Source organism: Pyxicephalus adspersus, chromosome 10 (assembly GCF_032062135.1).
Source record: "Pyxicephalus adspersus chromosome 10, UCB_Pads_2.0, whole genome shotgun sequence".
Classification (NCBI taxonomy): Eukaryota; Metazoa; Chordata; class Amphibia; order Anura; family Pyxicephalidae; genus Pyxicephalus; species Pyxicephalus adspersus.
This window is the reverse complement of record NC_092867.1, coordinates 58,967,761-58,993,830: the sequence shown is the minus strand read 5'-3', so window position 1 is coordinate 58,993,830 and position 26,070 is coordinate 58,967,761. Positions and strand designations below refer to the sequence as shown.

At 45.0% G+C, this 26,070-nt stretch overlaps 4 protein-coding genes and 1 long non-coding RNA gene across 20 annotated transcripts in view; 2 read left to right on the top strand and 3 right to left on the bottom strand.

The window, feature by feature from the left end:
- LOC140338972 (uncharacterized) overlaps nt 1–4,900 on the top strand; it is a 93,671-nt gene extending 88,771 nt beyond the window's left edge. For all 3 annotated transcript variants that reach the window (XM_072423378.1, XM_072423380.1, XM_072423379.1), the window contains one exon: nt 308–4,900. In XM_072423378.1, the coding sequence (XP_072279479.1) occupies nt 308–1,623 (1,316 nt within the window). In that variant the 3' untranslated portion in view covers nt 1,624–4,900. The remainder of the gene's footprint in view (nt 1–307) is intronic.
- The window catches only part of LOC140338957 (uncharacterized), a 275,025-nt gene that overhangs the window by 113,840 nt on the left and 135,115 nt on the right, over nt 1–26,070 (bottom strand). For 11 of the 14 annotated variants that reach the window (XM_072423314.1, XM_072423315.1, XM_072423333.1 and 8 more), the window contains one exon: nt 23,788–25,510. The exons of 1 other annotated variant lie outside the window; for it this stretch is intronic. In XM_072423314.1, the coding sequence (XP_072279415.1) occupies nt 24,150–25,510 (1,361 nt within the window). In that variant the 3' untranslated portion in view covers nt 23,788–24,149. Of the gene's footprint in view, nt 1–19,385; nt 19,510–23,787; nt 25,511–26,070 lie in introns of those variants that run through there. 2 more of the 14 variants (XM_072423316.1, XM_072423339.1) reach the window with 2 other exon arrangements.
- Nucleotides 1–26,070, top strand: part of LOC140339057 (uncharacterized) — a 91,357-nt gene that overhangs the window by 986 nt on the left and 64,301 nt on the right. The gene's annotated exons all lie outside the window — the stretch shown is intronic.
- Nucleotides 5,288–7,541, bottom strand: LOC140339089 (uncharacterized). Its single transcript, XM_072423641.1, has 2 exons — nt 7,176–7,541; nt 5,288–6,620 (listed from the first exon to the last, which is right to left on the bottom strand). Exons 1-2 carry the CDS (start codon nt 7,291–7,293, stop codon nt 5,578–5,580), a joined length of 1,161 nt encoding a protein of 386 aa, XP_072279742.1. The 5' UTR covers nt 7,294–7,541; the 3' UTR covers nt 5,288–5,577.
- LOC140339170 (uncharacterized) lies at nt 15,714–19,181 on the bottom strand. The gene is made up of 3 exons (XR_011922391.1): nt 18,842–19,181; nt 18,452–18,608; nt 15,714–17,670 (listed from the first exon to the last, which is right to left on the bottom strand). It is a non-coding gene; the product is annotated as an uncharacterized lncRNA (long non-coding RNA).

Genomic DNA, 26,070 nt, shown 5'->3' with positions numbered 1-26,070 from the left:
CCATATGAAAGGTCCATCTCCATTCCTCAATATAACGTCATGTCCCCAACAAATGAGGAGGAGATACCGTACATCATATGAAAGGTCCATCTCTATTCCTCAATATAACGTCATGTCCCCAACAAATGAGGAAGAGATACTGTACACCATATGAAAGGTCCATGGCCTTGGTTGGGTTTGTAATATATTATGTTCTGTATTACGTTATTCTGTGGAAGAGTCATGACTTGTTGTAACATATGTGACACGTGAATGTGAAAAATGAAGACAGAACTTCTACAATTAATACAAAATATCTTTCCAGCAGATGACCCCAGTGTCTGGAATACCGGGATGGGACATTGTATCTCCTCTCCAGACTTTGATACAGAAGATGATGGCACAGCACAATATTTTATAGAAGAAAATGGTATCGATAGAACAATATGTCTTAGACCTTCTAGTTCAGATGAACCATCAAATCCCTCACATCCTGGGGAGCTTTCTGGTAAATTAGATACTCCCACCTCTGATTCCCATCTACGGTGTAATAGTGCTGAGAGGCCGCTGGAGCCACAAAGTCCTAAAATACCTCTTGATGTACCCCATGTTGCTGGAAATGGAAGGGGTGATATCCACAGAGAGAAACGCCCCTTTGTATGTTCAGAGTGTGGTCAGTGTTTTAAACGGAAGGATCACTTGAAGGGCCATCGTAAAATTCACACGGGTGAGTCTTGTTTCTCATGTTCTGAGTGCAAGAAATCATTCTATACCAGAGCAGATATGATCAGGCATCGGAGAGTTCAATCTGGCGAGAAGCGCTTTTCCTGTCTTGAGTGTAGAAAATGTTTCTCACAAAAGGGACACCTAAAAATCCACACTGGTGAGAAGCCATTTCCCTGTCCCGAGTGTGGGAAATGTTTCACTCATAAATCTACATTGCTCACACATCAGAGACTTCACACTGGTGAGCAGTTGTTCTTCTGTTTAGTGTGTGGTAAAGGTTTCACCCAGAAACTGACTCTTGACCGACATCAGACACTTCGCATGAACCAATCATTATTGTCCTGGTTGGAATGTGAAATGTCTTTTCAGACGAAGAGTGAGCTGAAGATACATCGAAGGAGTCGTAGCGGGAAGGAGATCTTTTCCTGCTCAGAGTGTGAGAAATCCTTTATAAATAAATCAGAACTCATTAGACACCAGAGGATTCACACAGGGGAGAAACCATTTTCCTGCCCTGAATGCGGGAAATGTTTCTCTCAAAAGGGAAGAGTCCGGCTACATTTAAAGGTCCACACTGAGGAGAAGCCATTTTCTTGTCCAGAGTGTTTGAAATGTTTCCTTCAAGAAGGAGGACTGCTTGAACACCTTGCAAGTCACACTGCTGAGGGTCCATTTACTTGTTCTGAGTGTGGGAAATCTTTTATGTTGAAAATACTTCTTGAAAAACACCAGAGAAGTCACATGGGTGAGCATTCCTTTCCGTGTTTGGAGTGCGGGAAATGCTTTTCTATGAAGGCACACCTTTTTAGACACCAGAGAAGTCACAGAAATGAACGTCCTTTCTCATGTTCAAAGTGCAGGAAAAATTTTACTCAGAAGATTTATTTAATCAAACATGAGAGAACTCACACCCTTTAATGCCAGTGATATGTTGGCTTAATAGGCTGAATTGTTCCGGTTCCTATAAATAGGTATACATCTGGGTTCCATCTTCTGAGGAAGGATTTTAAAATTTGCAAGCCATCAGGATAGGTTGAACTTTTTTCTAATTCCCTATAGAAGTCTGGAAACCAATTGTGAAACATGGTGGAGTTTCCCGGCACGGTTAGGGCTGCATTTTCACCATGACAGTTTATAATTGGGTAATATGTAGAGTATTTATTATGTAATGTCATCAGGGAGGTTTCTGAATTGTCCTTACCTCCATATGGTGATGACCCCCAGAAACTCAGGGGGATCTGATCTCACCATCATGGTGGAGGAGTGACAAGTCCTCCAGGATGGTGGGACAACCAACCTCACCAGGACCTTCACACCCTCCATGGACATGTGCTGCTGTATGTTTACACCTCATTTATGTGTCTTTCTATTTTAGGAAATGTAATCATAAATTATTTTCAGAATTCTATGTAAACTGGATGACATTGTATGTGAAATTCATCTATTTATTTATGGTCTTCATCGACCAATTGCAGTCTACAGACAGCCCACCCAACATCAGCTCCCTGGCCCAGCTTAGTGCCAATGACAACCCCTTCCTTCGCAATGTTACGGAGCGGACACATGTTGTCACCACCAGGGGCACATATAGGAAACGGTTGTCACACACTAAGTCCCAAAGACTTCCTAGTAACATGTATGGAAGGTTGGTGCTAGGGATGGAATCCATATTGGAGACTCCTTCTGCTACGTGGATTTCCTTCCTGTGCTCTGGGAGGATGTTGCTTTCTCCCAGGCCAAAGGAAAGAAGTGCTACATGAATCCCCCCTGATCGGAGAAGACCCTAAAGATGCTGGTGCCAAATGATGTACTGTTCTGGCCTAGAGGTTAGGCCCATTAGAAAGGTAAATAGTTGAGTGGGTAGTATACATGGGAACCCTTCCATTGTCCTGGCTTGGCAATACCACTAGAACCTTGATTGTCAGTAGCAAAGTGTCCACTAAACGTGCAGGATAACCAAAGTCCCAGGGACTGGAAACTGTTTCCTATGTAGAAAACTTTCTGAATCTGTTGCCTCCTTCACCACCAACTCAATTCTCTATAAACTTTTATTATTGACCGGAACCCCATATTTATCTATCCAGGGAAATTATCACTCCCTGACATAATTGTATCTGTGACTTCATCTCAAAAGTCAGTTCAATTGTATTGGTCACATTAGGGATGTGCTGCAGCCTATGAAGGATGAAGTTTCTCTGGGCTCCACAAGGTGGTGTATATGCTTATAATGACAGGATGTGATGTCATGACAGACAGGAAGTTCCGGGTGAAAGGTGAGTGGGGAGGAAGTAGATTCCACTTAGACTCCAGCAGATCCTCTGCTGCTGTCATCCAGAATCGCTTTTCACCAAGCCATTTCTCTGATTCATCTGATCCCACACCTGGAACTCAAGAATTCACTACTATTACAGGACCTTGTATAATGTACTCCTATGATTCACCATTATCTGCTACAATGTAATATTCACCCTGTATTCACTTTCTATATATAGTTCTGATTTGCCTCCCTCAGCCCTGTTACTGTGGATGAAGTCTCTTCTCTCATCATCTCCGTCTACTACATGTCCACTTGACCCAATTCCCTCTGATCTACTCCGTGCCCATTCCTCCACCCTGCCCCCGCCCTAACCAAACTATTCATCCTCTCCCTTTCTACTGGTAAATACCCCTCAGCTGTCATACATGCCGTAATTCTCCCTATCCTAAAGAAACCCTCACTAGTCCCCTTCCTACCTCCTAGCTCCCAACACGTGGCAACTTTTACATTTGGAAGAAGGGCTATAGTATAATAGACTGTGAATCAGGTAGGTGAGATGGATGTATATCGTGTTGGAGTATACAATGTACGGCACAGTGTATAGAGAGGGGCAGTATGAAGTGTATAGAGAGGGGCAGTATGAAGTGTATAGGGAGGGGCAGTATGAAGTGTATAGGGAGGGGCAGTATGAAGTGTATAGGGAGGGGCAGTATGAAGTGCACAGTGTATATGGAGGGGCAGTATGAAGTATACAATGTACTCCATACTGTTTATACTCTGCAAAATCAAAGTGAGGAGCTTTGATCAATCTATGATGTCTGTTATAGCAACCTGACCAATAGGAATAATGAAAAAGATAACATTTGTCGTTACAGCCAGGGGCAGCCCCTCACAGCTGTATAGACCTCCCACACTGTCTAGGTGTTGTAGTCCTCACGGCTCCTATATACAAATATAGGACTTCTGCTGCCAGTGATGAGGGATAACCTCCCTTGCCACACCTTTTTGGCCACTAAACCCCCCCCCCCCCCCCGTCATATCTATCAGCCAATAGTATACTGCAGGGTGAGGCGGGCAGCTTGCTGCCATATCTGAAAGTGGTAAAAGCCTCACCTGAGATCCCTCAGGATGGCAGCACCCGGGGAGGTGATGAGGAACCTTAATCATTGGAATCCTTTAGATACCATTTTCATGACAGATCCACTTCAAAGGGCCCAATCATGCCCCTACTTTACCATCACTGGGACAACTGAGGGGAAAACACCTCAAAACCTCTCCGGATATTCAGGTTTGTCTCGGTATTCAGGATCACGATATAGACACCATGTCGGGTCCATGTCACCAAGGAAGTATGCTTAGGCAGGAAGAACCAAGGCTTGGTGGGAATCATCTCTGAAGATGTCCTCCATGTGCCAGCACAGATGCATTTCTGTTCTTCATATGGGCAGGGATGAGAGGACCATAGACGTCACCATAGATGTCACACCTGCACCTTGGGAGAACCCAATACCACCTCAGCCTCAGTAGAGACCCAATGCGTTTCACAAAAAGCTTCTTCAGGGGATATAGGAGGGATTTGAAATTTCCACCCAGTTATATGGTGTACCAAAAGGGAGTACTGCTAGGAGTATTAGTGTACTTTCTTTTACAGGATGATGAACATCAGTAGAAATTCTTTGAATTCGCCAAAGCTGTGAGTTGGTGGGCCAGGGGTTGCGTTCAGTACAGTTGTTGCCCCAATGTTGATTAAGCTGTAAGTGTTGTCTTTCTAGAGTTGTAGCAGAGTACGGCATACTCCCGAAGTAAGCAATTTGCAAAACACGTTGCTAAACTAGGAATTTCTGAAGTGTTCCATCCATGTTGCCACAGTTTGTCGGCTGAATATACTGAATGATGTCATCATACCTCTGTACGCTGTGGAATAAATCTGTTCATGTATGTTTGTATGTCAATTTGTAAAAAAAAAAAAAAAAAAAAAAAAACACTTTTCCATTAACCCCCCTAGCAGTATTCCCGATTCACACTCGGGTCACTTTTAACTAAAAAAAAAACACTTACCTTGCTCTGTCGGAATCCCCCGGCGTCCTGCTGGTCCCCGCAGGTCCTGAGGACACGTCTTTCCTCCTTGATCTCCAGCTGGCGTATGCAGCGCCTATTTCCGGGGTTTCCCTGTGATGTCCGCACGGGTGGGCCTTTATGTCCTTCACACTAAATTACAACAGGACCCAATTAAGAAAGTGGCAATCATACAACCTGGGCTGAGCAGAGACATTTTACTGTGCAGAGACATTTTACTGTGCAGATCTGAAGATTTCATCAGACAACTTTCAATATAAATTTGTATCTTTATTTGGTATAATGTAATAAAATTCTCTTCATAGATTATCAGGGAAAAATAAAACATCTGCAAATAGAAGACGTTTCCCACATTCTAAATATATCTCCTAGGTTGGCTGAGAGTAGCACTCAGAGGATATGCCAGGAATATATCTGATCGTGTGATTCATTTCCCATACTCAGCACAGGAATATGGTTTCTCCCGTGTGAATCCTCTTGTGACTGGACAGGTAGGAACTCTTTGCAAAGATTTTTCCGCACTCATGTCAGTAATATGTCTACTTGTCCATGTGGCTCATTTGATGTTTTTTAAAACTGGACTTCCATGCAAAAAATTTCCCACACTCTGCACAGGAATATGGCTTTTGTGCTTTCCTATGTACAGAAGATTGATGTAGGTGAAGATAGGACTTCTGTGAAAAACCTTTCCCACATTCAACACAAGCAAATGGATACAACCCTGTGTGGGACATCTGGTGATCAGTAAGCTTGTACCTCTCTGAGAAATATTTCCCACACTCAGAGCAGAAATATGGTTTCTCCCCCGTGTGAGTTCTGTAATGTTTGACAAATACTGCTTTCCGTGGAAAACCTTTCCCGCACTCAGGGCAGTAATACAACTTCTCACCCGTGTGAATTCTCTGATGTCTTCTAAGATTGGTATTATCTCTAAAACATTTACCACACTCCGAGCAGGCATATGGCTTCTCTCCCGTGTGATATCTTTGATGTATGACCAGTTCTGATTTACGGGGAAACCTTTTCCCACATTCAGAGCAGGAAAATGGCTTCTCGCCTGTGTGACATATTTGATGTCCAATAAGATGAGACTTCCGTGAAAAACATTTGCCACATTCTGTACAGGAATATGTTTTTTCCCCAGTGTGAATCCTCCTGTGAATTCTCATGTGACATGACAGGTGGCAATTCTTAGGAAAAATTTTCCCGCACTCAGAACAGATATACTGCTTTTTCACAAAGTGAGATTTATGATGTTTGACAAGTTCTAATTTCCGTGAAAAAGTTTTCCCACACTCTGAGCAGGAATGAAGCTTTTTCCATGTGTGACATCTCTGATGTATAGAAAGACTAAGTTTTGATTTGAAGCTTTCCCCACACTCAGGACAGGTAACTGTCTTCTTCTCCGGAATGCCGGCACCATTCCTCACAGGAGGAGGAGGATCAGAGTGAGACGGATTTGATGGTCTATCCATAGCTGGGCTGATGGTCTCTTCTCCCGCACAATCTCCTGTCATGGCCTCCATTTTACAATCTGGAGATAAAGTCAGACGATCCTTTGAGGGTTTCTCCATGGAGTGTCCTGGAAAATAGAAAAATATGAAGGCCAGATATGAGAGGGTTACTTCACCCAAATCAACATTCCATCTGGATCAGGTAGATGAAAGCAGGAGATCTCCTCTGGGGAGGTCCCAGCTGGGACTCCTCCCCTCTTTAGTCATGGGGCCTTTGGAGCTCCACCCACATTTACATAGCCCTGTCAGTATGCCTGTAAAGGTTTTCATTGATCCTCGCTGTCAGGAAGTGGGTATAGCGTTTAAACCTTCAAATAACATGGCTAAAGAAAAAATGGTGGAAATGCCGGGGGAGATTTTAAAACAACTTGGATGAAAGACACCAAGGATGGGGTGAGATTCATAGAACTGGGAGATTCAGCAAATGTTACACCTCACAAGACTGAGCAGTCACATTCCTTGGTGATACCCTACCTTGAAATCTCTGCGCTGTGTGTATATCACAAAGAGAAGGAACCACAAGGAGGAGGGGACTATTGTCACCCTAGTATTGGCTGAAATTACTCAGGTCCCTCCCTACTCTGGACCAATCAGCAATGAGAGAGGAATATATGATGGCTGACCTGTGCTGATCTCTGTAGGAGTGTCCTCTATGAATGTCCTCATCATTCCAGCCTCCTCCGTATATTGCTGATCATCCATCACAGACGTCTCTTCTTTATCCTCAACCTTCATGTTCATCAAATCTCCATCCTAAAACCAATAGAAATAGAAAATCTTATTGGACACCACACAGAAGATATAATTTTAGGAAGAGGTCATCCATCCTCTCCACATGTGTATATATTCATATTACAGGCCCTCAGCCATACCTACCTGAGGATGGTGAGGGATCTCCTGACCTTCCTGCAAGGAATCGTGAAAATACAGAGGATGGAAACATCTCACTAAATTCATTATAATCATTTGACCATATTGAAAAATCATCTATCCGGGTCCACACATGATCTGTAAGCCACTCAATGTTTTAGATGCTCTGTCCCACCAATTTTGAGGCCTGGTGTGGCCTTCCTGTGTGGAATACAGAGGATGGGGACATCTCTCTGGTGGGTTTATGGGGCCCTCAGCTCCACCTACCAGATGATAGTGAGGGATCTCCTGATCTTCCTGTGTGGAATCCCGGGAATACAGGGGATGGGGACATCTCTCTGGTGGGTTTATGGGGCCCTCAGCTCCACCTACCTGATGATAGTGAGGGATCTCCTGATCTTCCTGTGTGGAATCCCGGGAATACAGAGGACGGGGACATCTCTCTGGTGGGTTTATGGGGCCCTCATCTCCGGCTACCTGATGATGGTGAGGGATCTCCTGATCATCCTGTGTGGAATCCTGGGAATACAGAGGACGGGGACATCTCTCTGGTGGGTTCTCGTTACTGGATCCATCTGTAGGAAACACACACACTGACTGAATACATTGTCTCTATGTGTTTATCAGATGATGGGGGCTGTGACTCCACACTTCGCCTGCTGGTGGCGCTGTGTCACAAATGTGTTTTTTTTTTAAAGGGTGAAGCCCCTCCCCATTCAGTCTTGATGGCTATGGCAGAGCATCATGGGAGGCTCTGGCTGCTCCTTCTGCGCAAGCCCTGACCCCAATAATGTGCAGAAGGGGCATTTTTCCTCGTAGGGGAAGAGATGCTGATCTTTTGGCTCTCTTTTTTCCCCCTTCACAGCGGTATACATCAGGAATTTCAGGACGTGTGGGACCGGATCACAGAAAGGACCAGCACCATCGAGGGATTTAGTATAATTCCATGTTAAAGCGGAATTAAAAAAAATTTTCTGGATCAGGTCATGATCCCGCGTTGTCCTAAAATCCTCCTTCATCCTGCCACGGAGGATACACTGCCATCTTTCTTCTGCCTACGTCACCTGATTGCGCACTGCGCAGGCGGAAGGTCGCACTAAAGGCGGAACTCAATCCACGGGACCCGCCTATCGCATTTCCGCCATCTTTCTTCTCATATTCCTGCTGCATCTAATCTCCAGCGATCCTGATCCTCCAGCGATTGGCCATGCCGGGGAGATGGAACTCCAGCGCAGGCGCAGCTCAGCGTTGATGAACCCGGAACGACCCGGCAGGTAAGTTGTATTATTACAGAGGGGACATCGCCTGTCCCTTTGGGAATAATGGGCAGCATGGAAAGGTTCCCCAGTACACAGGTATTTAGGACTCCCTTCCCCCCTGGAGTCCCCCCAGTTACTCCCCGCTGGGTTCCTGCACTAGTTTTCTGACTCCCTGCTGCTCCATTACCATTCCATTCATTTAACACCAAACCTTTACCAGGGATGATCAATGTCACAATGCCCATGGAGCACAAGGGGTAGAATATAGAAAATAATATCTTCTTACCTCCTCTGCTGCCCCTTCCAGCAATGTCTCCTTTGTATTTTCTTCCTGCTCTCTCCACCCCTGGAACTTCCTGTCTGTGGTTTTCAGACTTCCTGTCTAGGTATTAACCAGCTCCCTGTGGATATCTGTGCAACTGCAGCCTCAATAAAGGGTTCAAGCATTGCCTTGCGTGCAGTGGAATATGCAGGAAGGGCCCAGGCCACCCTTTGAAGGCCAGTCACACCCTGAGGCCACTCCCCCCATGAGGGCCCAGGCCACCCTGAGGGCCAGTCACACCCTGAGGCCAATCCCCCCCCCCCCATGAGGGCCCAGGCCACTCTGAGGGCCAGTCACACCCTGAGGCCAATCCCCCCCCCCCCATGAGGGCCCAGGCCCCCCCCGGGGGCCAGCCCCCCCCCGGGCCCCCCCCCCCCCATGAGGGCCCAGGCTCCCCCCCTGAGAGACAGTCACACCCTGAGGCCTAGCTCCCCCCTCATGAGGGCCCAGGCCACCCTGAGGGCCAGTCACACCCTGGGGCCTAGCCCCCCCATGAGGGCCAGTCACACCTTTGAGGCCTGGTCCCCCCCATCATGAGGGCCCAGGCTTCCCCTGAGGGCCAGTCACACCCCGAGGCCTAGACCCCCCATGAGGGCCCAGGCCCCCCCTCTGAGAGCCAGTCACACCCTGAGGCCAATTCCCCACCCCCATGAGGGCCCAGGCTCCCCCTGAGGGCCAGTCACACCCTGAGGCCTAGTCCCCCCTCCCCTTGACTCTCTGGAATGGTCTTCCTCGTCCTATTCGGCTTGCTCCTACCTTCTGCTCATTTAAAGGCGCCCCTAAAACCCAACGCTTGCCCCCCACCTACCCGTCTTCTTCTGTCTCCTAAAGCCTCACTACTTCCCACCGTTCCATATCCCCCTCCTATTGTGTGAAATTCCCCCACCTACTAGATTGTAAGCTCTTCGGGGCAGGGTCCTCTCCTCCTCCTGTGTCACTGTCTGTATCTGTCTGTCATTTACAACCCCTATTCAATGTACAGCACTGCGTAATATGTTGGCGCTATATAAATCTTTATTAATAATAGTAATAAAATCTGCTCCTTGATGTGTTTTGCAGTTCACATTAACCTTGCTGGGTGACATCGCCTGCACTGTGCCCTCCCTGACACTGGGGGCACTAGAGAGCACGGGGTGCAAACACAGAGCTACCCAGTGATTTCAAATCAGTTTAGCATGAAGTCATTAGTCCTGATTTATAAAAGCTATTAAAGCTGGAGAAGATGGACTTTCATCAGTGAAGCTGGGTGATCCAGCAAACCTGGAATGGATCTGGTACATGAAAATATTGGCCAACAAATAGCAAATGACTAAAGAAATCCATTCCAGGTTTGCTGAATCACCCAGCTTCACTGGTGAAAGAATATTCTATCCTTGGAGAGCTTTAATAAATCAGGGCCAATATGTTCCCAGTAATTTATCTACATATTATTTTCTATTAAATCTTCTTAGATTTGTTGCACGTGGTCTGGTCCATAACAAGACATAAATGATGTGTCAGCATTATGCTAACCGGCGTAATCATCCGTCCTTTCAATATAATTAAATTCTATATTTGCGGGGTCTCTTTCCTATTTCCGAGTGGCCACATGTTTATGTCAGTAAGATTTACAATTTACAAAAGGTTAGGAATGGTGAATTTGACCATTTGGAAGTCCTGACATTGCCCGTTCTACCCATTGATTGCAGTGTCAATCATTTTACGGGACTGTTAAGGGAAAATTGTTATCATACTTACCTTAATTTCCCTTTCCTGGAAACTACTCCTAACACCATACTCATGGGTCAAACCCGCCCCTTTGACCCCCCCAGGACCACCTTTTCCAAATAAAAAATCCCCAACTCCTTACCTTCGTTCTGTCTCAAGTCTTGCCACGGGACCAGAGGGGGTGGGCAACTACGCCGTCAGGAAAGGAAATTTACAGGTATGACAACAATTTTCCTTTTTCCTGGCCCTCCTCCTGATGGTGTACACATGGGATGTAGCACGCAACCAATAATTGAGAGAGGGTAAAGGAAATTTTCTAAAACGTTATTGTTGCAAATGAAAATCGTTATTTCCGAGCTGCACGTAACACCGAGGCTCCGAATCTGGGGGAACATTCAATCTGTAATGTTTGATGAAGGTATTGGGAGTCTTCCAACTGGACGCTTTACAAATAGTGGAAACTTTCCAATAGGATGCCCATGTAGTTGAGATGCCCCTCGTTGGGTGGGATCTGACCTCCTATGGGAGGGGGGGTAACCCCATAAGGTAATATGCAATTTTACTAAGAGATGATCCTCATAGGGGCCGCTTGTCCCACTAGGAAACACAAAGATGCTATCTGTTTTCCTGAAACCTTGAGTTCTTCGCACATACGTGGTAATTATGAGGACCATGCCCATGTCATCTTTTTCCAAGCCATCTCATTCGCTGGACTCATTGATGGTAACTCTCCTTCCCTGAGGACACCTTTGGCAGGAACTCTGGAGAGGGCCACAAATATACCCTTTCTGCTGAGACAGAATATTACGGTTCTCTAATCGAGATTGTAGTTCTGACACTCTGCGGGCTGATGTATTGGCCGTCAAGAACACCGCTTTTCAAGTCAGTTTTTCTATTTAACAAACTTTAATTGGATGGAAGGGAGAGAGCAAAAGGGCTTTGAGTACTAAAGGTAAGTCCCAAGATGGAAATAGAGGCTTCATTGGAGGCCTGATCTTCACTGCTGCTTTTAGGAACTGTTGGATTAGAGCATTTTCCACCCACTTGGTCAGGGGTGACAAGGCCGGCGCCTGTACTTTTATGGAGTTATGGCCCTTCTCTAGCGCAGACTGTAAGAACTCTAATACCTGAGCAGCTGAAGGTTCTGTTGGAGAGAAACCTTCTTCTTGTGACATCAGCAGGAACCTTTTCCATATTCAGAAATAGGTTTTATTAGTTGCTGATATCCTTGCTTTTAGAAGAGTGTCTGTCACTTTCTCAGATACCCCTTCAATATAAAGGCTCCTCCAAAGGCAGGCTCCAAAGTGGGGTTCAGCTTTGGTCCAAGTCCCCTAAATTAATAAATCTGATCCAGCAAAGGCCAAGGAGAAGACATCAGCACCAAGGCGAATCAGGGCCTTCTCGGCCAATATGGAAGTATCACTGTTGCCCCATTCGCTTCTCCCCTTATTTTCAAGAGAACCTTCATAATCATTGGTATTGGCGGGAATACATACAGAAGAGGGCAGTTCCATTTGATGGAGAGCGCATCTTGAGCCCAAGCATGTTCACAGTGGAAACTTGTACAGAACCTTGGAAGCTGCGCGTTGTTGGTTGATGCCATCAGGTTTATTACTGGTGTTCCCCATTGTTGAAAAATTGGATATAGGTATTTGGGACCAATGGACCATTCTTTCAGATCCGGAAATGACCTGCTTAATGCATCCGCAATTGATTTTGCTCCCCTGGAAGTTAGACTGCTGTTGGGTCCAGATGTTGTTCTGCCCACCCAAAAATCTTTGCTGTTATCTGAAATAGTCGTCGGCTCCTTGTTCCTCCTTGTTTCGCAATGTAAGCCACAGCGGTCTTGTTGTCTGACATAATCTTCACCCTCTTGTGATAAGTGGCAAATGTTTTCAGAGCTTGCCAAGCTGCTTCTAGGTCGGTCACATTGGATTCGCCCATTATTGGTGATGACCACTGGCCCTGGACCATATGTCTGTTGCAATGGGCTCCCCAACCTGCTAGACTTTCATCTGTTGTAATGATGAGAGGTGTGTCCCTGGTGATCCATCACTGGGGACATACCCTCTTGATAGATTCTGCACTGATGCCCACCATAATAGTCTCTTCCAAACTAATGGATAGTCGGTCCCATTGACTGAGAAAGCAGATCTGTAGTGTCCTTATGTGCCATTTGGCCCAAGGCACCACTGATATACATGCTGCCATTATTCCCAGCATTTTCATGGTCCTGAAAAACAGACGAGCCCATTTTGTTAACTGTTCTATTTTCTGCTGAGTCAGGAAAACCTTTGAGATTTCCATATTGATCTTTACCCCCAGGTATTCCATCGCCTGGGTGGGAACTAGCTGACTCTTTTGGTAGTTCACTAGCCATCCAAAGCGAGATAAAGTCTTTAACACACATTCTCTGTTCTTCACAAGCTGATCCCTAGATCTTGCTAGCACCAGTATGTCATCCAAATAATGGTATAGGCATACTCCCTGAAGCCTCAGAAAAACCACTAGTCCCTTAAAACCTTGGAAAATGTTCTTGGAACCATAGCTAGACCAAAAGGCAGATATGTGAATTGGTAATGATAATCTTAAATGGTGAACCTTAACTATCTTTGATCTCTCTGAGCAATTGGCACATGTAGGTATGCATTTCCTAGATCAATAGAGATCATCCAATTGCCTGGACCAAAAGGATTGTTTGTAGTGATTCCATCCCAAACAACTTCACCTCCAGGTATGTATTCAGGCTTCTTAAATCCATTACTGGAGGAAAATCTCCTGAGGCCTCCCGCACAAGGAATAGCCTGGAATAGAATCCCATTCCCTGTTCTTGCACCAGAACAGGTACTACTGCTTGAGATCTCACCAATTCCTGACTATAGGAAATTATGGTTTTCTTTTTTGACAAATCCTTCGGAAGAAATGTTCTTCTGATATTTGATTGTGGGGGCCCCCGAGCAAAATCTATCTGGTATTCCCCGGATTCTACTGATAATACCCAGGCAACTGTGATTTCTTGTTTTCATTCCCCCACATATTTTTAAAGACGCCAACCTCCAGTGCCTGGGTATAGCTACCTTCAGAATTGCTTGCATATAGTCTTGGTTGGCTGTGGTGTTCTGGCTGGCCTGCAAAAGGAAGTTTGTTGATGCACATATTCTCGGGACCTCATTCCTCTGAAGTCTCAATTTTCTCTGGTTACCCAGCTGTGCCTTGCAAACGATTCCTGATGATTCCAGACCCGATTTACCTCCAGTTCCCTTCTGGATCCCCTCTTCCAAGGACTTCCCGAAGAGCACCCTACCCTCAAAGAGTATGGAACATAAGGATTGCTTCAACACTGAGTCGGCTACCCAATGTCCCAACCAAAGGGCCCTTCTTGCCGTCACAGAAGATGCCATTATTTTTGCTGACAACCTGAGCAGATCAAGCGATGCTTCTTCCAGGTAATCCGGTGTCAGCTTCATCTTTTCGAAACAGAAACTGGCTGAGGAACTTTCTGCTTCACATTTCATGGTGTCCCTAGGCCTTTGCACCCAAGCCAATAAAACTCTTGACACGGAAGTAAGTGCCGTTGCAGGCTGATTAGCTGCATAAATTCTCTTGAGATCCCCTTCCATCTTTCTATCTACAGGGTCTCTAAAGGTTACCGAATATTCCATAGGGAGGACGACATCCCTGACCAATCACTGTAATGGAGCGTCCACTGCTGGATTAACATCGAAGACTCCTTTTCACTAATTGGGTAAAATTTAGTGAATCTATTCATCAAGGAACATTTCCGATTAGGTTTTGCTCACTTCCCTTCATAGAGCTGCTTTACCTTGAATAGAAAGGTTATGACCTCCTTCTTTAAGGATGGAAAATATCTCTTCCTCTTTGGGGGGGGGAAATGCTTCTTCCCATTGAATAGCTTCTCTGATAGCATGTACAAATGAGTTGATTAATGAAAAATCAAATGAAAAGGAACTCCCTTTTTCCAACTCAGAGGCTGATGTACCCGAGCCCTGTGGTAAATCCCAATGTTCAGTTACTTCCTCATGTTCCATCAATGCCCGCGGTAAAGTTTTTCAAACCTTCCACAATGGCCCGATCAATATAGCCTTTCCTTGGCCTCAGTCTCTCTGTCCCGACATGCCTCTTTACGGCATGTTGCACGGACCAATTTAGAAGGCATGGCTCTTGCCCCACATGCCCAGCAAGATCCAAAGCCCTCATGCGACCAACTTCCAGAATGGGAAGAAGCCTTTTCCTTACTCCTTCTATTTAGAGGAGAGCTTGTCCCTGGACCGAGTCCCCATTTAGAGGACAGGTGTAGGAGAGGCCTCATGCCCTGTCATTTTGAGGCGTTTCCTGCAGGGGCTTTTATCCCTGTAATGAAGTAGCATTTATAAAACGTAAATACCTATTTTTATATAACACTTGTTATCCAATCAAAGAAATCAAATTCAATACGTGTAGCGAGCTCCTGCTTGAGAGGCCGATGGAGAGCTAGCCCGAGCTAAACCCAAACCCAAACAAGATAGGTTACACTTGGCCCTTAGTTTAAGTGAGTAAATTTAGCGCCATCTGAAGTAGAAACTGGAACTCTCCCGGAAATGTCTTTATTTTACGAAAAGCCGCGCCTGTGCAATAACTTAAATAACTGATTCTGCCATCTCTATTACTAGCAAGGGAGCTTCCTGGAATAGTATTGCCCAGTACATACCGGACCAGGAAGTCAAGCATACCGATGTTATCCGTCTGAATGCTGCGTCCTCACTTTGGAGAGACGCAGCTATCCGGAAAGCACATGACAAGACGCCGTGAAAAACAAAAAAGAAGATATGTCTACTCACGCCAGCAACCGATGGTCCTGGATCAGGATGGAAAAAGAACAGGTAAGGAGGTGGCGATTTTTTATTTGGAAAGGGTGGTCCTGGTGGGGGTTGACCCATGTCTATGTTGTCAGGAGGAGGACCAGGAAAAATGGCTACGGCCTAACCTATCTCGTAGGGATCTGCCCGGTCTATAGGTAGGAAGATTAGAAACATTTCAATTTATTAGGATTTTTGGATTAGATATTTCTCAAACTTTGATGTTTATTGGTATAAGTGGTAATTCATTTTGTTTGTGGTTTTGTTTTTTTCTTTCATTTTTTTCATTTTCATTTCTTTCATTTTTGTTTTCTGATGACTATTGGTATTTAATATATACTATCTGCTATGTGAGATATATTTATTATACTTACCTCTATTTACTACATTTTAGAAAGTGTAGCTCAGCAGTCCTGCAAAACCTGTGGAGGTGATACATTTCTGAAGAAGACTTTAGAAACTTCTTCTTCTATGGGAGTAGGGAACAATAAATGACCCCTATCTTTCATTTTTGCTTTCTAATGAGTATACACAATCAGGTATATTATATGGGGTATATTTTTTATACTTATCTCTTTTTTTTTCTTTTTAGAAAGTGTTATGAGCTCCACAGGGCTGTGAAAAGGTGGTAAATTGTTAACGTGGAGAAGGTTTTACAAACTTCTTCGATGGGAGTAAAATGAATTTACTACTAATGACCATATGAGAAATTGTAGCTTTTATAAAGTCTGTAGTGTCATTTTATGTCCCTGGAAAATCCCTTTCGTTTAGGTATTTGCCATTTTGATGTTGAAATATGTTATTGGGATTTAGTATACTCAGCTGTCCATACAGGAACAATAATTTGTATAACTTCCAATATAACTTGGATCTTTGTTATAATCATTTTGTCCTTTTAGATTATCAGGTAAAATATCTGCAAATAATATACAGAAGAAGTTTCCTACATTCCGAACACTAATTCTCCTCCTGGGTTGGGGGAGCTTTCTGGGGTTTGGCCAAAGAGGACACATTTCCCGCACTCTGCACAGGAATACCACTTCTCCGCAACATAGTTTTTTTTTGTCTAAAACAAGAAGTGATTTCTCTGAGAAACATTTGCTGCACTCGGGTCAAGGAAATCTCCTGTCACCAGAGTGAGATCTCCGATGTTTGATGAGGTAAGCTTTAGCAGAAAAGCGTTTTCCACATTCAGGACATGAATATGGCTTCCCCACTGGGTGAGACCTCTGATGTTAGAGGAGCTCTAATTTCCGTGGATAACATTTCCCACACTCAGCTTCTCCCGTGTGAGACATCTGATGTATGAAAAGGCATAAATCAGAGCAGAAATATGTTTTCTCCCATGTGTGATCTCTGACAAGTGCTGACCTGCGTGGAAAACCTTTCCCACACACAGAACATGAATAAAACTTCTCGCCCGTGTGCACTTTGGTTTCTGGTAAGATTAGTGTTTTCTAAAAAACATTTTCCAGAACAAGAATATGGCTTCTCTCCCATGTGATTTCTTTGAGGAATGACCAGTTCTGATTTCTGTGAAAACTTTTTCCCACATTCAGAGCAGGAAAATGGCTTCTCCCCTGCTTGGCAAATTTGATGTCCAATAAGGTGGGACTTCTTTGAAAACATTTCCCACACCCAGGATAGGAATATGGCTTCTCCCCTATATGAGTTCTTTGGTGCAAAGCCAGGACTGATTTTTGTGAAAAAAAATGTTCCACACTCAGGGCAATTTCTGGTGTTAATTAAGAAATATTATAACACTCCGTGTTGGAATATGGCTTCTCACTTGTGTGACAGCTCTGATGTTTGGTAAGATAGGACTTAAGTGAAAAACATTTTCCACAATCAGGGTAGGAATATGGCTTTTCCATGGGGGTGAGATCTTTGATGTAAAGAAAGTCACGTCAGAAAAATGTCTTATTCTCCGGAATGCTGGCACCATCGCTCACAGGAGGAGGAGGATCAGAGTCGGAGGGATTGGATGGTCTATCCATAGCTGAGCTGATGGTCTCTTCTCCCGCACAATCTCCTGTCATGGCCTCCATTTTACAATCTGGAGATAAAGTCAGACAATCCTTTGAGGGTTTCTCCATGGAGTGTCCTGAAAAATAGAAAAATATGATGGCCGGATATGAGAGGGTTACTTCACCCAAACCAACATTCCACCTGGATCAGGTAGATGGAGGCAGCAGATGTCCTCGGGGGAGGTCCCAACCAGCTGGGACTCCTCCTATCTTTAGTCATAGGGCCTTTGGAGCTCCTCCCACATTTACATAGCCCTGTCAGTAAGCCTGTAAAGGTTTTCATTGATCCTTGGTGTCAGAATGCCCCACCCCACTCAGATAAACAAAACAAATGCTAGCCAACTTATTTCAAACAATAAATAACATTTTATAATGATGATGCCTGAAAAGTCCCGGTTGTTGTATTAATTTTAAGTATGAATTGCCCTTATGATAGGTGGAAAGCCCATCAGCCATGTAATTGGAAGGTGTAACACTCACCCAGACTTCCTGACACCAAGGATGGGATGACCATCATAGAACAGGAAGCTTCCACAAATGTCACACCTTCTGAATGTGGACAATAAACATCTGCAGTGTCACATTACATGGAGATTGGATTGGAGGTGTTTGTGCAGTGTGGATAGAAATGCTGAGGGATTTCATACACTGCTAAAACCGATAAAGCAGTTTGGAAACATCTTTAATATTAGGACAAATCCAGTGAAAAATGACCAACTACGATTATATAAAACTTTATGAGAAGAGCAGGAACCACAAGAGGTGGGGACTATTCTCAACATATTATTGGCTGATGATTCTAATCTACTCTGGACCAATCAGTGAGCAGAGATGAGAGAAGAATATATGATGGCTGACCTGTGCTGATCTGTGTAGGAGTGTCCTCCTCTATGAATGTCCTCATCATTCCAGCCTCCTCCGTATATTGCTGATCATCCCTCACAGACGTCTCTTCTTCTTCTACTTTAACTTTTTTTTACTTTAACTTTCAACTTTTATCCGTCAGATCTTCGCCCTAAACCAGAAGAATAGAAATATGGAACATCTTTTTATGGGACTCCGCATGGAAGATATATTGTAGAGGTCATACATCCTCTCCACATGTGTGTCCTTTCATATTACAGAGCCCTCTGTCCCACCTACCTGATGATGGTGAGGGATCTCCTGACCTTCCTGTGTGGAATCCCGGGAATACAGAGGACGGGGACATCTCTCTGGTGGGTTTATGGGGCGCTCAGCTCCACCTACCTGATGATGGTGAGGTATCTCCTGATCTTCCTGTGTGGAATCCCGGGAATACAGAGGACATCTCTCTGGTGGGTTTCTGTTTTCAGGTGGTTCCATCATATCTCTTTGTTCTACTGAAAGCTCCTGTGTCACACCGAACAGACCTTCTTGTGTGGAATCCCGGGAATACAGAGGAAGGGGACATCTCTCTGATGGGTTTATGGAGCCCTCATCTCCGGCTACCTGATGATGGTGAGGGATCTCCTGACCTTCCTGTGTGGAATCCCGGGAATACAGAGGACGGGGACATCTCTCTGATGGGTTTATGGGGCCCTCAGCTCCAGCTACCTGATGATGGTGAGGGATCATCTCCTGACCTTCCTGTGTGGAATCCTGGGAATACAGAGGACGGGGACATCTCTCTGGTGGGTTCCCGTTACTGGATCCATCTGTAGGAAACACACACACTGACTGAATACATTGTCTCTATGTGTTTATTAGATGATGGGGGATCTAGGTGGACCCTCCGTACTGCTCTCTCCTTTACAATAAAGTCTCCTCTTACCCGGTGATGTGAGGGTCTGGTGGTCCTCCATCATGACGTCCTTGTAGAGGTCCTTGTGTTCTTCTAAATACTCCCACTCCTCCATGGAGAAATAGACAGTGACATCCTGACACCTTATAGGAACCTGACACACACAATGATACAGTCACCATCCAGAGACCTCCCATAATAATCTCCCAGAATTCCCTGCTCACCTCTCCCGTCAGGAGCCCAATCATCTTCTGGGTGACTTCTAGAACCTTCTTGTGATTGTGTCTAGGTGGGGACAGCATGATGGGAGTTTGGTTCTTCCTCAGTTCCTCACCTGATGATTTCTTTACTACCATAAAATCCTACAAGGCCTGTGATTCCCCACTTCACCTGCTGGTGGCGCTGTGTCAGAAGACTTCACCTGCTGGATTATTGTGAGCTTCTACTAGCCACCAGTAGGTGGCCCTCTGCAGTATGTGTGTGATACAGCACACTTGTACCATTTATCTAAGGACTCTCTTTCCTCCCTGGAACCTTTCCAGACTTTATCCTTAGTTTCCTGACTCCCTGCCGCTTTATTCCTGACTATTCCATGATTTCACACTATATATATTGATGCAAAAAGATGTCACATTGGCTATAGAGGACAGGGACAGACATGACAGGGGGTTCCTGGATTTAAATGTAACTTAATATCTTAATACATCTTCTGATTCCAGTTCCAGCTATGTCTCTCCTCTATTTTCTTCCCAAACTTGGAAATTTGGTGGCGTCATTTCCTGATTTCCATAGAGACTTCCTGTCTCATGTTGGTATGATCGGCACCTTTGGAGCTCAGAGGAACTGCAGTTTATGGGGTCAACCTGCTCTCATGTTCTTGATGTGTATGTCCTCTGTAGGTATTTGAGCTGTAGACATGCTGGGCATTGTAGTCACACAGTACTATTCAATGCAATATACACAGACAGTTGTTATTCAGGAACCAAAGTTTGTGGCACAGTTACTCCTGGGGAGGAAGTTGAGGGGTGCACAGGAGGAAGTGACTGATCTGTGAGGTAAAGTGAAAGTGGTCCTGATGTGAGAAAGATTGATGTACCGTCAGTAGAAAGCTCTGCCATGAAGGTGAAGGTAACTTTGTAAGTGTTTGTTCCCCCTTTTCCTGTTAGTATTTAGGGCTTGTGTACTACCTACAGGCCGAGGTGGGGAGGGGGTTCTGGCAACGCTTTCAGGCTTAGTCACCATTTCCATTGCTCTGGGGTGGGATCACCGGGACACAAAAATGGAGGGAAGGACTGACCAGGCCTATTTATATTGCAGGATGGATTGTCTGAATTTCTAAAAGTCACGCCATACTGAGGGGTCACCTTTTGTTCTGTCATGTGGAGTGACCAGTCAGTATGGCCTATGGTGTGGGGTGACCCCCTCAGTATGGCCTATGGTGTGGGGTGACCCCCTCAGTATTGCCCATGGTGCAGGGGGGACCCCTCTGTATGGCTCATGGTGTGGGGTGACCCCTAAGTATGGCCTATCATGCGGAGTAACTGGTCAGTATGGCCCATGGTGCGGGGTGACCCCTAAGTATGGCCTATCATGTGGAGTGACCGGTCAGTATGGCCTATGGTGCATGGTGACCCCTCAGTATGGCCCATGGTGCGGGGTGACTCCTAAGTATGGCCTATCATGTGGAGTGACCAGTCAGTGTGGAGTGACCAGTCAGTATGGCCTATGGTGCATGGTGACCCCTCAGTATGGCCCATGGTGCGGGGTGACTCCTAAGTATGGCCTATCATGTGGGGTGACCCCTCAGTATGGCCTATGGTGTGGGGCGACCCCTCAGTATGGCCCATGGTACTTATGTCACTGATGTGATATAAATAGATAAATTTGCCCCCTGGTAAAATGCAATAGCTGCAAGAACAATTCACGGTGCCGCCATTCATAATTCATATGTCACATGACCTCATAATACCCTATTACAGCAAACTTATTAAAATGCTACAAAAGGTAAAACAAATGTAAAATAAATCGCTGATGATTTAAACGTAAGACACCTTGTATATGGGACCTCTGTGGTTTATGTACAAAACTTTTCCCGCACTCAGAGCAGGCACATGGCTTCTCTCCTGTGTGTTATCATTATGTGTGACAACTTCTGATCTCCTTGGATAACTTTTCCCACACTCAGGAATATGGCTTTTCTCCACCTTCTATGTATATCGAGATCTGGATTATGTACAAAACATTTCCCGCACTATGAACAGGAATATGGATTTTTGATGTCTGACAAATTTTCATTTTGGTGGATAACATTTTCCACATGCAGGACAGAAAACCCTCACCACTATCTGCGTTCTGAGATCCCTAACATGGCAAGACTGTCAGGTCCTGGGTCTAAGAAGCCCTTGCAGTTTGCCAAGGACGATGGGCCCCCAGGCTGTGCCAATCAAACTGGAAAATACCAGAAAGGCAGACAATCTTAGAATCAGGGGCACCCCACAAGTCAGGAAGGGAGCAGTAGAAAGTCAGGAACTGGTGAGGAGGACCTGAAGCCTCAGGAGCAGACAAGACTATTTGGATCACAGAGGGCACTTGGGGCCACAGAAATCAAAGAATGTACCTGGGGCTCAGAGAAGTCTCCAAACCCCGCAGGAGGCCATTAGAGGTCACAGAAGGTAACTTGGGGTCAGCTCTGTATGTATATAATGTACAAATGACTTAAATTATATCAATGAAGCTGATCAGATCCAATCCATCATAATAGACAAATAGCTGACGGAAACGGTAAAATGTGTAACAAACAAATCGATTGTTTATGAAAATCATGACCTCTTCTTGAGCCTTGTGTAACAAAGTGTTGATGTGAATGTATATCAGATATTGCACGACTTTATCATTTCTCGTCTGGACTACTGTAACATCCTTCTCGCTGGTATTCCACTAACCCGACTCTCTCCTCTACAATCTATTATGAATGCTGCAGCCGGTCTCCTCGTCCTATTCGGCTTGCTCCTACTTTCTGCTCATTTAAAAGAGCGCTCAAAACCCATTTATTCAAACTTGCCTACCCGTCTTCTTCTGTTTTCTGAAACCACCACTACTTCCCACCACTACATATCTCCCTCCTATTGTGTGTAAATTCCCCCACCTCTAGGTTCTCTAGTGTAGCCGCTTTTATTTGATTGTATGTTGGTTGCCCATCACACAATGGATTCTATTTCAGGTTCTCTATTGTAGCCCCTATTATATGGTTCCTCGTTGGTTGCTCATCACACAATGGATTCCATTCAAGGTTGTCTAGTGTAGCCCCTTTTATTTTGTACTTCTTTGGTTGGCCACCTCACAATGAATTCCATTCCAGATTCTCTAGTGTAGCTATTTATTTGATTCCTGGTTTATTTATTTGATTCCTGGTTGGTTGCCCATCACACAATGGATTCCATTCCAGGTTGTCTAGTATAGCCCCTTTTACTTTGTACTCCTTTGGTTGGCCACCTTTTGTTTGGTTCTTCTTTGGTTGGCTACCTCACAATGAATTCCATTCCAGGTTCTCTAGTATAGACCCTTTTATTTGATTCCTCGTTGGTTCCATTCCAAGTCCCAGAGTTCTCTACAGACTACTTCTGCCATAGCTCATCTCCAGATATCCTCCCATACCCATCCTCCTCTCCAGTGATCCCCTCCTCATTCCTGTGTTCCAGCTTTCTATCACGCATCTCCTCTGTGGAACTCATTTCCACAATCTGATTGGTGCTTACCCACCTTTGCTACCTTCCCATGTGACCTAGAAGCTTTACTCCTCAGGCAGCTCTATAATCTGACCTCGGCCACTCAATAACGACCTGCCACCTCATACGCAGCTTACTGACCCCCTCACCTCATTACCCCTTAGATTGGGCAGGGCTCCCCTAGTGCTTCCACATTATAAATCAAGATCACCATCTGTATTATGTTCAGTCTATTGTACTGCGCCATAGACAACGATGATGCCATATAAGTCATCAGTAGTAATGGGGTAGGTGGGCTGTTGAGTATATGGACAGTGGCGGTGTGCGTCCAGAATACCACCACCCCCATATTGAATGATCAGGTGGATTCAGAGGATTATTCTTCTCATCAACCACCACAAATAAAGAAGGAACAGATCCACCCCAACACTTCCCACCTCCTGCCACATTTTACAGACTTACCAGCACAAATAGATTGGGACCTGACATTGGAAAAGGGTGTGTCTAAAAATGTTCACGCCTCCTATCCGGTTATTGGACATCAGTCCTACATGTGACATACATGTGATTTGGTGAAGGTGGATCCATATGTGTTCCCCCTTGTGGACAGTGATTGTACTGAAGCTTTCTGGGTAGAGTGATCCTATCAGTGTGTGTAAGGGGGGGGGGGCTTCCTAAACTAAATCCTCCCCTATAGTGGTGGATGATTGCATCATACAAAGTCAGATTTTATTCAACGTACAAACAATATAAATATAAAAAGAGTAACACAGAGAAACATAGACACAATAGAAACATAGCATTCCAGAAGAAGTGTATGTCCAATCAGGATCCACCGCTTCTTTGCCAAATTTCACTAGTTCTCTTCTAACTTCAGAGTTGCCTTTACCAGCAGGTGGTGCTCTCCAAGAACTGTTAGGTAGTCTGATCTCCACAACACAGCAGGGTAGATCAGATTACACTGATCATCAGTAACAACCCTCTCACCTCTACTGGTGCAATACATCAGACAGAAATGGGTGGGATTTGGTGAGATTTACTTCTGTGTGCTTCATCTCTAATGATTCATCTACAATAGGCTTGTGTGGGTTCTGTAGTGTTTGATGAGACTAGACTGTTGTGAAAAACTTTTCCCACACTTGAGGCAGGAACATGGTTTTTCTCCTGTGTGACATCTCTGGTGTTTAACGAGATCAGATTTACGTACAAAACATTTCCCGCACTCAGGACAGGAATACGGCTTTTCGGTCACGTGACATTTCTGATGCACCGAAAGATATGACTTCTCTAAAAAGCTTTTTCCGCACTCGGGGCAAGAATACGGCTTCTCCCCCTTGTGAGATCTCTGATGTCTCACAAGTGTTGATTTCAGTGGATAACTTTTCCCGCACTCAGGACAGGAATATGGCTTCTCCCCCGTGTGCTTTCTCTGATGTGTGACAAGTTCTGATTTCCGTGGGTAACTTTTTCCGCACTCGGGGCAGGAATATGGCTTCTTGCCGGAGTGGCACCTTTGATGAACAGAAAGATGAGAGTTCTGTGAAAAACGTTTCCCGCAGTCAGGGCAGGAATATGGCTTTTGGCCCGTGTGAGATCGTTGATGTCTGACAAGTGTTGATTTCAGTGGATAACACTGCCCACACTCAGGACAAAAATACGGCTTCTCCCCGGTGTGAGACCTCTGATGTGATGTGAGATCCGGTTTACGTAAAAAACATTTCCCACACTCAGGACAAGAAAATGGTTTCTCCTCTGTGTGCGATCTTTCATGAGCAGAAAGGTAAGATTTCCGTGAAAAACTTTTCCCACACTTAGGACAGGAATATGGCTTTTTACCTGTGTGAGACATCTGATGTCTAACAAGTGCCGATCTCATTGGAAAACATTTCCCGCACTCTGAACAGGCAAATGGCATCTTACCTGTATGTTTTATCTGATGTCTAATAAGTTGGGATTGCCACAGAAAACTTTTTCCACACTCGGAGCAGGAATACAGCTTCTCTCCGGTGTGAGACCTCTGATGTCTAACAAGGGCAGATTTTGAAGGGTAACATTTCCCACACTCAGTACAGGAATATGGCTTCTCTCCCGTGTGAGATCTCTGATGTCTGACCAGGGCTGATTGCCGTGGATAACTTTTCCGGCACTCAGTACATAAATACGGCTTCTCCACCTTGTGACATATTTGGTGTTTACTTAAATCCGACTTTCGAATAAAACTTTTCCCACACTCTGTACAAGAAAACATGTTTTGATGAAAAGCATCATCCCCCCAGGTCTGGGATGCCTTGGAGTAATATGACTGTTCATCCTTCCGATGAGGCTCTGGCTGGACATTGGTGGTCATGAAGTCTTCTCCTGGATGTGTGATGTCCTCATTGGCCGGGGTGAGACCATCCCCCAAGGTTCTCCTGCGGTCCTGTCCAGGTACTGCAATAGAAAAACATCACAGCTAGGCATGAGTGGGCGGGGGCACCTAAACCAAGGTTAGGTCAGCACTGGGAAGAAAGTAAGGGAACCAATAAGAATGCACGATGAAAGGCGTGACTGTGGTGCCCCCACCCCTTCATGATTCATTGCTATATGCTGTAGTCCATGGATCACATGATATCCCCCCCACCACCCATATTTTATACTAACAAGCTGTAAATCTGGCATATGGTATGACGAGAGCCCTGAAATCATCATAATGATTGTTATTTGTGTGCTGGGAATGTAAAAGAATCGTTACAAGAAACACAAGTGGGAGTACGGTGATATGGAATCAGCAAGACGACCTGTGCCGCATGGTGCTGATGTTCCCATAGCAGTGTTCAGTCCCGGATATTCCTGTATCCGACATAGAGGATATACAGGGAGTGTAATCCAGGAGTTAGCAGTGAATATGCAGTGAATATGTTTCATCACACCAGCAGTTCCCCCAAGAAGAGCTCAATGATTTAATACGTGACCTAAGTCTGTCACAACAATCATCTGAACTTTTATCATCC

What these genes read in the sequence shown, in the direction of transcription:
- LOC140339089 (XM_072423641.1), bottom strand. Translation starts at nt 7,293, where the DNA reads ATGAACATGAAGGTTGAGGATAAAGAAGAGACGTCTGTGATGGATGAT. An exon ending in TCCTACAGAGATCAGCACAG is followed by an intron (nt 6,621 to 7,175) that starts GTCAGCCATCAT and finishes TCTATTTTCCAG; the next exon opens with GACACTCCATGGAGAAACCC.